The sequence below is a fragment of the Hemiscyllium ocellatum genome, chromosome 5 (genome assembly GCF_020745735.1).
Source record: "Hemiscyllium ocellatum isolate sHemOce1 chromosome 5, sHemOce1.pat.X.cur, whole genome shotgun sequence".
In the NCBI taxonomy this organism is placed as follows: domain Eukaryota; kingdom Metazoa; phylum Chordata; class Chondrichthyes; order Orectolobiformes; family Hemiscylliidae; genus Hemiscyllium; species Hemiscyllium ocellatum.
The window spans coordinates 31301213-31314646 of NC_083405.1; the positions used below are offsets into that span (position 1 = coordinate 31301213).

General features: G+C 39.9%; 1 protein-coding gene across 7 annotated transcripts in view; it reads right to left on the reverse strand.

Moving 5' to 3' along the window:
- Nucleotides 1-13434, reverse strand: part of rbms3 (RNA binding motif, single stranded interacting protein) — a 1363226-nt gene that overhangs the window by 420674 nt on the left and 929118 nt on the right. For all 7 annotated transcript variants that reach the window (XM_060824630.1, XM_060824631.1, XM_060824632.1 and 4 more), the window contains one exon: nucleotides 13302-13360. In XM_060824630.1, the coding sequence (XP_060680613.1) occupies nucleotides 13302-13360 (59 nt within the window). The remainder of the gene's footprint in view (nucleotides 1-13301; nucleotides 13361-13434) is intronic.

Consider the following 13434-nt stretch of genomic DNA (forward strand, 5'->3'; position numbering starts at 1 on the left):
CCCTACATTAAAATGTACTTTAGTTGAACTTGGAGAAATGAATAATTAGACAAAGACAGATAAGCCTGAAAAGTGTGTGTGTGTGTGTGTGTGTGTGTGTGTGTGTGTGTACGTGTGTGTGTGGGTGATCATGGGTGGCTTTTGTTGCCTCCAACATGCAAAAGGATAAAAAATTTTGGGAGATTCAGTTGTGAAAGAATAGAACAGTAAGGAACAGCGAATCCAGCATTATTATACAAGCGTTATCTGTTCATACGCAATTTGTTGGTTGCCTAGCAAGCCAAAGATCTCTGAAACCTAGAGCTTGCAGAATGACAGTCTGCCTGAGGGAATTGAACATGTGTTCTGCAGACTACAGCCAAAAAGCCCATAGTCTTCATCTTGTAATAACTCTGAAATATTATTTTGTCAATGGTTTCATTATTCCAAATATTTGACTCACGCACTCCATACTTTTGATGTGAATATTTCACTTTTGTACAGGGAGCTAACTCTATAAATCAGTCCTGAGAAAAATTTAATTATTAATTGGAATGTCATGACAGGGTAATAAATCGTTCAACCTGGAAATAACTCAAATTGACCATGGCTACTTAACTGCTACAGAACTACTAAAGAATCACCTTAAAGCAACTGGTGGGGAAAAGACCATATTCTCGAGGGGTCAATTGGTCAATAATTAATTGACAGCTCTCTCATCATAAATTGTTATCAAGCTCCTACCTCACTATTTGAACACTGAGATGCCTTGACACATTTTTAGTCAGAATGACAGTGAAATGACATGATCAGATTAGAGTCATACAGTTAACTTGCAAAAGAAGTCATCAGAACATTCCCATATGAACTGTACTGTTCTGATTGACTTAGATAAACTTTTTAAATGAGAGGATCTTCATACTTTCTTTTTGCGTTCTTACTCTTCTGAGAGCATTGACTCTGACTGAGTATAGTCACCGTCCAACAACTTCACTCAAGTGGCCATTCCTCATTTGTACACTTCAACAGTGACAACTTGTTTAACCACAATTGACAGTACGGCTAGTGAAAATGCTCTTACACAATGGGGAATACCAGTGCACTCTCCAGCAGGGGTTACAAGTAATTGGAAACTGAGTGAATATGAACTGTTATTGAGGAGGAAGATGAGAGAAAAAAAAACACCTAGTGGGTTGTTGGGGCTGGAATTCACAAGCTGAAAAGGGAAGTAGAGGCTCATTCAAAATCTATCTGGCTATGCACCTCAAGTACCATAACCAACAGGGCTACAGCCCAAATGCTGGAAACATTGATCAGGCTGGGTGGCTCATATTTCAGCTGGCCCAGACACAGTGGGTCAAGGGACCTATTACGGTGCTGTGAACATTATTTGATTCTAAGGAGGGTGCCAATAAAATTGGAAGAAGATGCCAAATCCAGGATTGTACCAAACAATGGGGAAGAATGCAGGAACTCACTGCAGGGCATGACTAGGTGAACAGAGTGGGCAAATAGGTGGCAGATGGATTACAATGCAGAGCCACATGAAACAGTCGTTTTTGGAAGAAAGCACAATGGAAAGAGGTTGAGCCTTTGCTGAAACAGGAATAGAGAAATCTTCTGTGTCATATATATGGATCTTTAAAGACTGCAGAAAAAAAAACACAGCAGCAGTTTTGATTCAGAAACAGACATGAGACAATGATCTTAATTTGTACCACATTGAATAGGCTATGGATGTAGCACCAGCTCTAAGTTGGTGACAACACTTGTATCTGTTTTTTTAGAGAATTCAGGCTTTAAAGGATTCATCTTTTGGTGACATGAAATCAAAACGCTTCTCAAAAAATCATCACATCTTAACATTTATTTTGTAACTCTATCTAGTGCCCCTCTAATATTGAGTATTTCACCATTAGAAAAGATCTATTATTCTGCCTAAACCCCTTGAATTTGTATCACTGATATCTCTGGTCTTACTATATCTCTCTTCTCTGGGTCATTATCTACCCACATTCAAGTCCAGTTGCAAACTAACTTATTTCTATTACTAACTGTCTTGTTTTGAGAGAATAACAATCCATATCTAATAAGTGACCAAGTTATTGCAAAGCGAAATATTAAATGGCTAGGTAGAATTGGAAAACTACACAATAAAGGTAGTAAAGTGAAAAAACAAGCATAGGTTCACGGTTGGATTAAAAGAAAAATATACATATAGAAACTGCAAGCTCACAAAATAAAATGCATAATCTCATAGACTGATAAGTAAACATCAAAGATCAAGTAAATTATCAAAACTCAACTTTTTTAGGAGTGTGTAGGGAGTCAAATCAAGTTTTGGATTAAATCCGATTCAAATATTAGCATGAAGTTAAACATTACACTCTAACCCTCAATGATGGTGCAATGTGACCATTTTCAACAGTATATTTTTTCATAACAGGAGCTGCCAAACCTCTCAGTGCTGGATCCTAATTTATGTTTTCATTTAGCAATGAGGCCTAAACAAGTTAACAGGCGGTCATTCTGAAATACCAATTCTATAATGGGGAAAGGTCTTATTGACAGTGCAGATAATGTCTGGGGCCAATGATTCCATTATTCTCTGTGTTAAAAACTGGGAGGGTATTATAACTTCTTTTTCAGGTCATTGACAGAGTGGATAAATTTCTTTTTTTGCACTTTTCAACTACTACCCAAAATACTAAATTCTACCTGATAAATCTTATCAGGGTAAAGCCCATGTAGTGGTATGAATCACACACTGTAAAACTACTTTGCAAGACAAATACTCTAAAGACACTGGTTGGAGTGGTTTGGCAGACATAATACAGCAAAATGAGCACGCCTGGCCTTTTGCTTAAAGAATGTTCTCTTTTCAAGGTAATACGCGTACTAAGTATATTATTTTGCTGTAAAATATGATGAAACACTCCCCCAGTTCTACTTCCGTTCAGCTACTAAACAGCAGTCACTGTGAGCATCACATTAACCTGGAATGCAGGGAGGGAACAGCAGGACTACTCAGAGGTCAGCAAACCAGGAAGGACAGATTTCCTGAAAGTCCTGCCTGAATTTCATGGTAGGATCTGATTAGCAGTTTTTAAAATCGTCATTTCCCTGTTACAGTCAGGAAGGCAAGGATAGTGGAAATAAGGCACTTGCATACTAAATCTAGCAACGTTCCCTTCTCTTTGGCTGCTGGATTTTCCGAGAATCAGAAGGAGCTGCTGGTTTGGGCTAAATTAAAAACCTCATTGCAACGTTTAAATTGCCCACCTCTTGGGCCTGTTGCCCATTCTCAGTCCTGTCTCCAATTAAACCAGAAGTGGGTGAGTGGGAGGTAGATTGGGGCCAGGATTCAGATTTTTGAACATTATAACATCCCATCCAATCTAAACCTGCCCAGTTTTGGGAATTAAACCTCCTTCCAGAAGCTGATAGCACAGAATTGCAATGTGAAGTCGAGAGCTACAATCAGTACAGTGAAGGATCAGCCATTTAGTACTGAGATGAGATTACATGTATTCATATTAAATAACTGAGAATTTATGTAATTCTCTATCCCAGAGAACTGTGGGTGACCAGTTATAAAGTATATTGAATATGAACTGCTTGAATGTTGGCAATGTTACAAGATCCAGATGCTTGGCCAAATGCATCAGACTCAATCTCACCACAGCGACTGGTGGGCAAGTTAAATTCAAATAAATCCAGAATTAAAAAGCTAGCTGCAGTCATGGTGAACATGAAAATAACAAATTGCCACAAAAATAACATTTGCTTCATCTGAAGTCGTACCAGGCACACTTAAATCGCTGGCCTATGGAAGCTACAACAGGCCTGCTAAATAAGGGAAACATAATGCTCCTGAGCCAAGTGATTCTACAACCATTTATGCTTTACTGTCATGCACATTAAGTAGTGAATGCTGGAGACAGCTAAACAACTTTTTTGTGGTGGTTCCCAGTCCATCTCTTTTCAAAAGGCAAGGCTGAAGTGTATCTAACCAGCCTAATCCAATCAAGTGGATGATCCATCTCAACCTCATCCAGAAATATCCAGCATGACAGTCTTCAGTCAAATTGATTAACTCATGAGGAAACAAAGGAACAGTTATTGGTGCTGGACACTGCAAAGGCTGAGACTCTTGATAACATCCTGGCTCTAAAGTTAAAACCGTATGCTCCAGAACTAGTTTACCGTATAAGTCAAATTGTTCCAGTACTACTAGAACACTAGCATGCCCTCAACAACATGGAAATTTGCCCAGATTAGTCCTGTCTACAAAAATCAGAAAGAATCCAATCCAGGCCACTGCCATTAGTTTACCCTCAATGGCCAGCAAAATTATGAAAGGTGTCACCAACAATGCTATCACATGTTTACAGAAATCTTGCTTTGGTTCCAGCAAGACAAGTCACCTTCAAATCTTAATAGTGCCTTGATCCAAAGTAGTATCAAAAATGCTGAATTCAGGAGATGAGAATTTTCTTTTAAACTGATTCACTGGGTGAGGCCAACATTTATTATCCATCCCTAATAGCCCAGAGGGCAGTTAAGAGTCAACCACATTGCTGTGGATCTGGAGTGACACGTAGGCCAGATCAGGTAAGGATGGAGATTGTTTGCATAAAGGACATTAGTGTACCAGATGGGTTTTTCCTGACAATCGGCAATGGTTCTATGGTCATCGTTAGACTCTTATTTCCAGATGCCTATTGAATTCAAATTGCACCATCATTCATGGTGGGGTTTGAACCTGGGTCCCCAGAGTATTACCTGGGTCTCAGTATTATAGCTGGACTATTAATCCAATGAGGCCATGATCTCCCCTTAGATGAGTGCATCCACCCTTGATATTGAGCCAAAAGCGTTTAGCACACTTACCTTTATCACTTAGCCCGTTGAGTATAGGAGTTGGAAAGTTATGTTGAGGTTGTACTGGACACTCATGAAAACTCTTCTGGAATTCTGTGCACAGTTCTGGTTGCCCAGGTATAGAGAAGATATGAAGCCTGACAAAGTTCAGAAGAGATTTACCAGGTTGTAGGAAGCTTTGAGTTATAAAGAAAGGCTGGATAGACTGGGTGGTTGAAAGGCGACCTTATAGAAGTTTACAAAATCATGAGAGGTAGAATTAATACTAGTTGTCATTTCCTTAGGATGGGGAATTTCAAGACTAGAGGTTACATTTTAAGGTGAGAGGAGAGAGATTTAAAAAAGACATGAGGGGCAAAATTTTTAAACAGAGGGTGACTCGCGTGTGGAATAAGCTTCCTGAGGGAGTGATGGATAGACCGAATGGTCTACTTCCATGCTGTATAACTCTATTGTATCAAGGAGCCATAATAAAACAGAAGTCAATAAAAAGCAGAAGGTCTACACTAATTGGGAAATTATAACCAGCACAAAGGAAGATAGTTGTGCTTGTTGGAGACTAATCATCTCAGTATTACTACCTCATCATCACATTCTTAACAGTAATTTGGTAAAGGCAGTAAATGATGGCCTTCCCAGCAATGTGGTGAATGAATTAAAAAATAAAGAGATCTGTAGAATTTTGGTAGCTAATGGAATTAAGTGATAATGGAGATAATTCAGGAAGGTAGAATGGAGGTTAAATGATCACCACAACTCTTTTATATAGAATAGTCTATTCCAGGGCCTTTGTTTGATTTTGTTAAAAATGGAGGGATAGGAGTCTGAAGTCTGGAGGTTAAGTTTCCAATCTTGGTGGTATTAGCTGGTCAGTTGTTGAGAAAGGAGACGAAACAACTCTCCCTTTCACGTCTCACCCCATGCTCCTCTTCCACGTACATCTCCTTAGACCAGACAAAAAACTGCAAGAGAACCTAACAGTATATTACCCATCTGCTCACTTTAGAATACCTCAAGGGCCATAGGCACTGAGGAAATACACAGCCATAGCATCTAGTTGTCAGATACAGGATCATATAGGAACATAAGTAAGCCATTCAGTCTCTCGAGTCTGCTCTACAACTCAATAAAACATGGCTGATCCAACATATCTCATGACCACTTTCCTGCCATTTCCCCAAAACCTTTGATTCCCTTACTGATCAATGATCTAGCCATCTCAGCCTTAAAAAGGACAAGCTCTCTGCCCCCACAGCTCCTTGTGGCAAGAACTTCTAAAGATTCACAACTCAGAGGAAAAATTCCTCCTCATCTCAGTCTTAAATTGTTTTAATATAAGAAGGCGCGTGTGCATGCATGCACACACATGAGAAATAACTGACTACACGGAAAGAAATATGACTGATAAAACAAATAAAACTTGGAAAATATTTGTCCCTTCTGAAAACTGGGCAAAACTCAGTTCAAGGTTTTGTGGCTCAAAATTTGTCTGGGTCTATTTTTGTGATTTATTTACACAAGATTCATGCTTACACATCATTTCCATTATTATAATATTCAGACAGGCACATCTTGGACTACTGGCTACAGGGGCCTTGCAGCACGAGAGGTTGGCACGTGTGAAGTGAAGCTTCCAGTTGTTAAAGGATAGTCAGCACTCTTAGAGCAGCTACACGCATTAGAAGAAAGCTGCTGCTGACTGCCTGAAAGCAAATTGGCTGCAAGTGGGGCTAATGGCCTTGAAGATGAAATAACACAGAAGGAGAGAGGTCATTGTTTGATGGAGAGTCAGAAGGCCCTCAAAGTACACGCTCAGAAGTAAAAATGGGAAGGTGGTCTTAGACCCTAATATTTTGATTACAAATTCCTGAATGGCCAGTGTGGCCTTACCTCATTGTGATAATTGCATTTTGATTGATGTAAATATCATCTAATAGAGATTATTCCCTAAATTGGTTCTACTGATTTCAGCCAGGGTACTATACTATAAAATAGGTCATAGACACGCGCCAAACATTTTCAAGACCACACCGTGGTTGTCGTTGATTTTTTTTGCTTTCGCGTTTGCCTCTGATAATCACTACAAACATGACAAACCTGGGTTACCAGAAGCTGCCAGCCTTCTGGGTTCTAAAGTCCACCAGTCAAACACCTGCTCTTCAGGGGATCCAGTGGTGATAGGCAATTCCGTTTACCTTCTTGCCATAGACTGGGGTGTTGTGGGTAGATGGAGATTCAGAAGCAATGGTAGGGGCTGGCCTTTAGAGGCCGCCACCCCACTACCCAACAGGAACATCACCAAGGTTTCTAAGTTGGGAATCGAACCACCTTTCTCACCCATCCAGGAGGTAGGTGATCAGGGATGTAGCAAGTTGAGGTCCTTAAGTGGCCATTAGCGGGTCATTTAAGAGCATTAATTCCTGACGAATTTGAGGAAGTTCCCAATGGACCTTTACATGCAGCACTTAATTGCTGAGGTGGTAAGTTTCCCTCTGGGACCACTGTCCCCAATATTTCCCCTTCATGTCACCTCCTGGAAGAGGGAAAATTCCAACCCTTTTTTTTCCATTTCACTTGCAGTCTTATTTAAGAGTTGCAAATTGCAGGTTGCAATATAAGAAACTGTTCCATTTCACTGCAGTGCTGGTCTTGATACTCTCTGGCTCTATTGCAAGCAATTAGTAAAAATGTAAAGAAGGAACATATGGCATCCTCCCTATGGACCACAACAATTGCTTTCAGCTTAATGTTCAGAAAGAACTACAATGACGAAATAATCTTCTGCTGTTTCTCAGATCGAACTCTCTGTACAGATCAAAATACTATGTTAAAAAGTATTCTGCTTCTTCCTTCTCTAGATAATTATTCTGGTCTCTAAATCATATCCAATTAAAACAACTGTAAACAGATAAACTCATATTTAGTACGATGCTCTTTGCTGACAAAAGTCTCCTTCAGTCATATATAGTAACTACACTACACTTTCCCATCTCTGCTCTTATCTGTTAAATTTCGCATTGGTATTTGTTGGGTTTTACTGTACATAAATTGACTGTCACATTTCCCAACATTACAACAATGAGTGCACTTCAATAGTACTTAATGGACTGCAAAGTCCTTGGAGGTGCCCCAAGGTTGTGAAATGCAGCATAAAAATGTAAAATTGTACCTATCCGTAAGAAACAGTCTGATAATAAAGTTTGACAATGATACATCATGATGATAAAGTCAGGGGACAGTGTTAAAACATTAAATGTGTTTGGTCTCCTCAATACAAAAAGTTGAACACTATTTTTTCTGAGTGTGACTGTAAAACTTTTATAATTTAAATCAAATTTGATGCCAAAACTACCCTTATTACTTACTTTCAAAAAGTGTGTTTTAAAGAGTGGAACAACAACAGAATGTAATGCTGAGTTCAATGTCAAATTTAAAGACATCTGCATGGAAGCATTTCAGCCTCTCCTGGATCATCACCAAGAGCTTTAGAAGTGCAATACTTCTGACCTCTGCAGCTTGACGGTTTTCCAACCGATTAGGACATCTACGTGAGTAAATGAAAACAGCTGTGCTGTGAAGGTAGAGAGAAATGTATCATTTACATCTCTAGTCCTTTCAAATATCTTTGTAAAATGTTACTGTAAAACGTGGTAACAAGTTATCGTGCAAGTGCCTTTTTTACAAGGATAAACCACTTGCCAGTCATTACAGTCTCCCAATAGTGTTTAATCATAAAAATGTAACTGTTTTTGCACTTTAAATTGCTAACACATTGTAATGTGTAGTTGCTGTGGTAGCTCTGTCTTTGGAAGGACGCTGTGGAAGGGCACTCAAGAGTCACCTTCTGGTTTAATGATGTGATGGATAAGCAGAAGCACACAAGAAATACAGAAAAGTCACAACAAGCAACTAAACAATGCATAAAGAAAGCAAATCAACAATTCCTACAAATAAGAAACATATGAGTCTGTTACAATACACCATCCTATCCAAAACGTTTGAAATGTTACTGACAAACCACTGACATTTTATTATCTTTTCAGCCCTGATCCTCAAATTGATTAAAATATTTCGATTAACATATTAAATATGGTGAGTGGCTGCAACACTCAAACAGAACTGTCCCCCTAGCCTGTATGAGGATGCACAGACTGCACGTTATACAAGTCGGACTACCCCATTATTATGACCACTTGCTGCAGTTTCCCTCTCCCCTCCCAAAACGGTTGTAAATGCCAGTTTTTTCCTTTTCAATTATAATTTTAAAAAAATTCAAGTTACCTCAGAATTTCTCTGAATGACCACTTAACCAGACAATGAAAGCCTCCACTGTCTTAGAAGGCAGACTTTGGTCAAAAGAGGCTTAAGCAGCTGCTCCATAAACCAAACAAAGCCATAAGTGAATCTTTCCTTCAGTAAACCATGTGTAAACAATTTAGATTTTCCCTCATATACCAGTCCTGATGTTTCCAATATCTCTTCACCACTTCCAAACTGAAGAGCAATAAAGTCCCCAAATGAGTGATGTATCCCATTCTCCAATCTGCTGAGATTTTAATTGGTGATAAATGTATGACCCTAACGTCTGAAAGAGATTTGTTTTACCCAAACTGATGGGATGGCATGAAGACCATTTAGAACTGGGTCCTTACTTGATTAGTCTGCGGCAACCACATGTCATCTGGGAAAAATAATCCTCTTGCTGTCAGCATTTCCACTTTCCTCACCAAGACGACCAATTCTGACCTCCCCTCCCTTCATGGAATACTTAACCCTAAAGTTCACCCCAGTTTTTTTTCCATTGCACTGAGAAGCAATTCAAATGCAATCCTTCCCTTCCATCCAGATGAGAAGCACTTCATGCCCCTAAACCATTCATCCTCCTCAAGCACAACAGTACCCTCTCCATGGAGCTGGATTAGTGTCTTATCGCGGTGTCACTTCACAAATCCAATGTGAAAGAGACTAACATTAGCCTACTGTTATTCCACATTCTCCACCCTTCTACCCTCCAGTAGTAGTTTCTCCTGACACTCTGTCTAGCCCTTTACTGATATCTTCTGAACTGAATGTTACAGATAGTCTTGATTCCCTGCGTGAATTGCCATCAAGAGTCAGCGCAGACCACACATTTGCAATGGTACTAGACCAACCTGATTTTTTAATGGAGATTCATCATTATGATGTGGTTTTGTATTACAGACACTAATCAAACGGAGATTAGGTCTATTTAATGAATCAGAAAAGAATTTCCATAAACCTGTTGTTACATGTACCTGGGTATCAATGGTGAGAAGAAACAATAGTGTATAAACATTATGAATCAATGGGAAAATTTTAACCTGAAGGTTGGGTGGGTTGAGGAATTTTAAAATAAAACTAAATCCTCAAATCGAATCCTTACCAGCCCACTTCCACTTTCAGGAGATAGGCTGGTCATGTCACCATTTAAGGAGGTTATCCTACCTCCATTTTAATTAGATTTTTAATTTCGACACATGGAGGCCAGGATCCTGGCTAGACACAAGGTAAATTCCTTCACTGAACTGCACTGTTACTGGGTCAGGAGAAGGAGGAATGTTTCCCCAGGGCCAAACAAACTTATCTCCAAACAATCGGGTGACTCCCCAGCCCAAAACTCCCCCACCCATTGCAAATACTCCCAATAACATCAGGCTTACCCAATATATGCCCTCCTGTGGCTTTCCAAGTCAACAAACAATCAGCCTTTCAATCTAATTGACTGGCTGTTGGAAAGAAATCCTGATGTTAGCATTGAAAAGACATCCTGCAGCACAACGAGGGGACCTTGTTATCCAGGTTTCTGTCCGACAAACCTTCCAGCCAGTCTCTTCCAGTCCCTGAATGAATACTGGGGCCACTATGTCACGACAACCATTTAAATCAGAGCACATATTAATGCCATTGCTGCTTACATGACTTGGGAACAGTAACAGTTCACACCAACACGGTAATTTTCTTTTTGAGCAAATTATCATACCATCCATTCACCGTACAATTTGAAAACTGGAAACATCACAAAGAGAAAACATATGCAGTGCATGCTAAGGTGATGCCAAAGCTTGTGAATTTAAATAAAAACAATTGATTTGACTTAAAGAATTAAAGTAAAGATTTAAAGATTTGGTTTGAAGTTTACCCAAAAAATAAGTACAGAAATATTTTTTGTAATTTACACATGATGACAAATTGTTGGACTAACTGAAGGGTACACGTACTTTTGCCTGTGGGCGTTACAGTAAAATGGGTGATATGATTCAGTTGGCTCTCTCTTCCTAGTTTTCATTAGAAACACGTACCTCGGAAATTACACTTTGTTTTGTAAAGTTTGTAAAGATCAGAAACCTACCTCAAAACAAACACCAATGCCTCATCGTAAGGGAGGTGGGAAGGTGGGCAAGTACTCAGCAACTCCAAGGAAGCAGGTGTTTTGTTTTAAATTAAAACGAGGCTGCAAGTTTCGTTGTTAGCCCTAATTTTATTTTGATTTATCTGCAATCGGTATGTTTGAGGAGACTTCTGAGATTCGAAGGCTGCACCCAAAGGCTGTGGGATTGAGGAGGTAAGTACACTTACAGCTATTCTCTAGGTTCGGTGTGCCTGACCTGGCAACTCCTTAGCTCGGATATCCCGGCCGTTGACCCTTGTCCATCAGACCTACATATTTCACTAAAGTCAGCAATATCTCAAACTTCTGTTTCACAAGTCTGAACAAAGCCGCTAACCCCACCCTCCCCGTCCCATGGTGCATTGGCCTCCAATCCTCCCCGTTCATTAAGGCCTCTAACCCTACCCAATCACCATGGAACGCTAAACTAACACTCTGGGATCACTCCCCCTCACACCAACTATCAGCACACTAATCGCCACCTCTGCCACCACACCCCCCTCCAAAACATTACACCTCCAGCACCCACAGCATCTCCTGGACCGTAGCTACAGCCTCTGCCTATCTACTCCCAGCAAAGCCCATGAAAAGAAAACAATCCATGATGTGTCATGCACACCTTGGAGTTGAAACTCTACAGTCTGTGTGGGGAGGGATTTCCAAATTCTGGATTCCACATGCCTGCTCGCGCTCTCCAACTTCCAGCAGCTCAGATTAATCTAAAATCAGGGTCTTTGTTTACAGTGTCAATGGAGGAGTACAACAAATCTGGAAGGATGAATGTGTGGGGCAATATGCCCAATTTCCTGATGGCATTAGCAGGCCTCTGATCACACCATAATCTGTCAGTACCTGGGTAAAAAAATCTTTCAATTAAAAAGTATAGGCTTGAAAACTCTACTTAAAATAAGGAAGAACTAACAACATTTTGGAAGCTTCCAATTTAAGACGAGAAGCGGTGATAGGATTTCACGGAAACACCCCGTGACATTGCGCCAGCCGGACGAGCAAAATCATTTTTAAGCATTATTTCCCCTTTCAGCAACAAAGGTCTGTCCCAATCAATGCAGAACTGGAGCCCATCAGTTTGACAAGGCAACAAATCAGATTTACTGTGCAAATTTTATCCAATTCATACTTTGTTACAAGGCCAGATAATTCTTCCTATTCTCTACGCTAGTGGCAGTAAACAAAATTTCTTTTAGACAAGAAACAAGCATCTTCCTGTTGGAGAGAAAATTGTATGCTTTCAGTTACATTAAGATTTAAATGTGAACTAAATGAAACTTCCAAGCATGTCTGTACTAGCTTTGTTCTCTTATTTTGACTGAATGCAACCTTTAGCCTGTCAGCCTAATACAGCTTCTGTCGTATTCGAATAAGTGAAGCTTAGTGACAGATTGGTATGATTCACTGGTGAGGTTGGCTTCTTATTTTCAGGCACACAGTAACTGGATCAAGGCTGCTGCTACTTGAAGGCAAGTTTGGCTGATTTTCAGCATCTGTTTTCCTCCGGGCAAATTTAGCTGATTGCAATGGTCGAGCTCCCAATACAATATTGGCCATTGTATTCCCTCTACCTGTACAAAATGTGGACTGAACAACTGCTGCTGACAAACGTTGTGATGCAGGATCTAAGTACATGTCTGGGAAATATGCACCACAACCAAAAACAGTGAGGGTTCCATGGAGTGAGGGGAATCTGAGAGTTCTCCTCCTCCCCATCCCACCACACATACATGACGAACATTTAATCTCATCTTTGCAGTCATGTTGGTTGATGTGAAAAATGTGCATCAATGCAGTGGAAGAGATGGCAGGAAAGATAATAACCAACTATTGAGACTCCCTCATAATAACTGTTACACCCCATTTTTCATCTATGCTACAGGAAGGTTATTTAACAGGAAGCTCAGAAAGAAACAGAGGAAGAAAACTTCTAAAAATCCCTTTAATAGAGTGTGTTTCACTCTCAGCAGGAACAAAAACATGTGCACAAAGTTGATATAACATGACACTTTATAAATACCTTTGCACTGGTTCGTGTTTTTGTCTAGGATGGCCTTTGTCGATACTATCTTTCCATATCTGAAAAAGATAAACATGAAAAGCTCAATTTTGCTCGCATTCACTTTAATTCTGGGGTGTTACAAGTTACATGT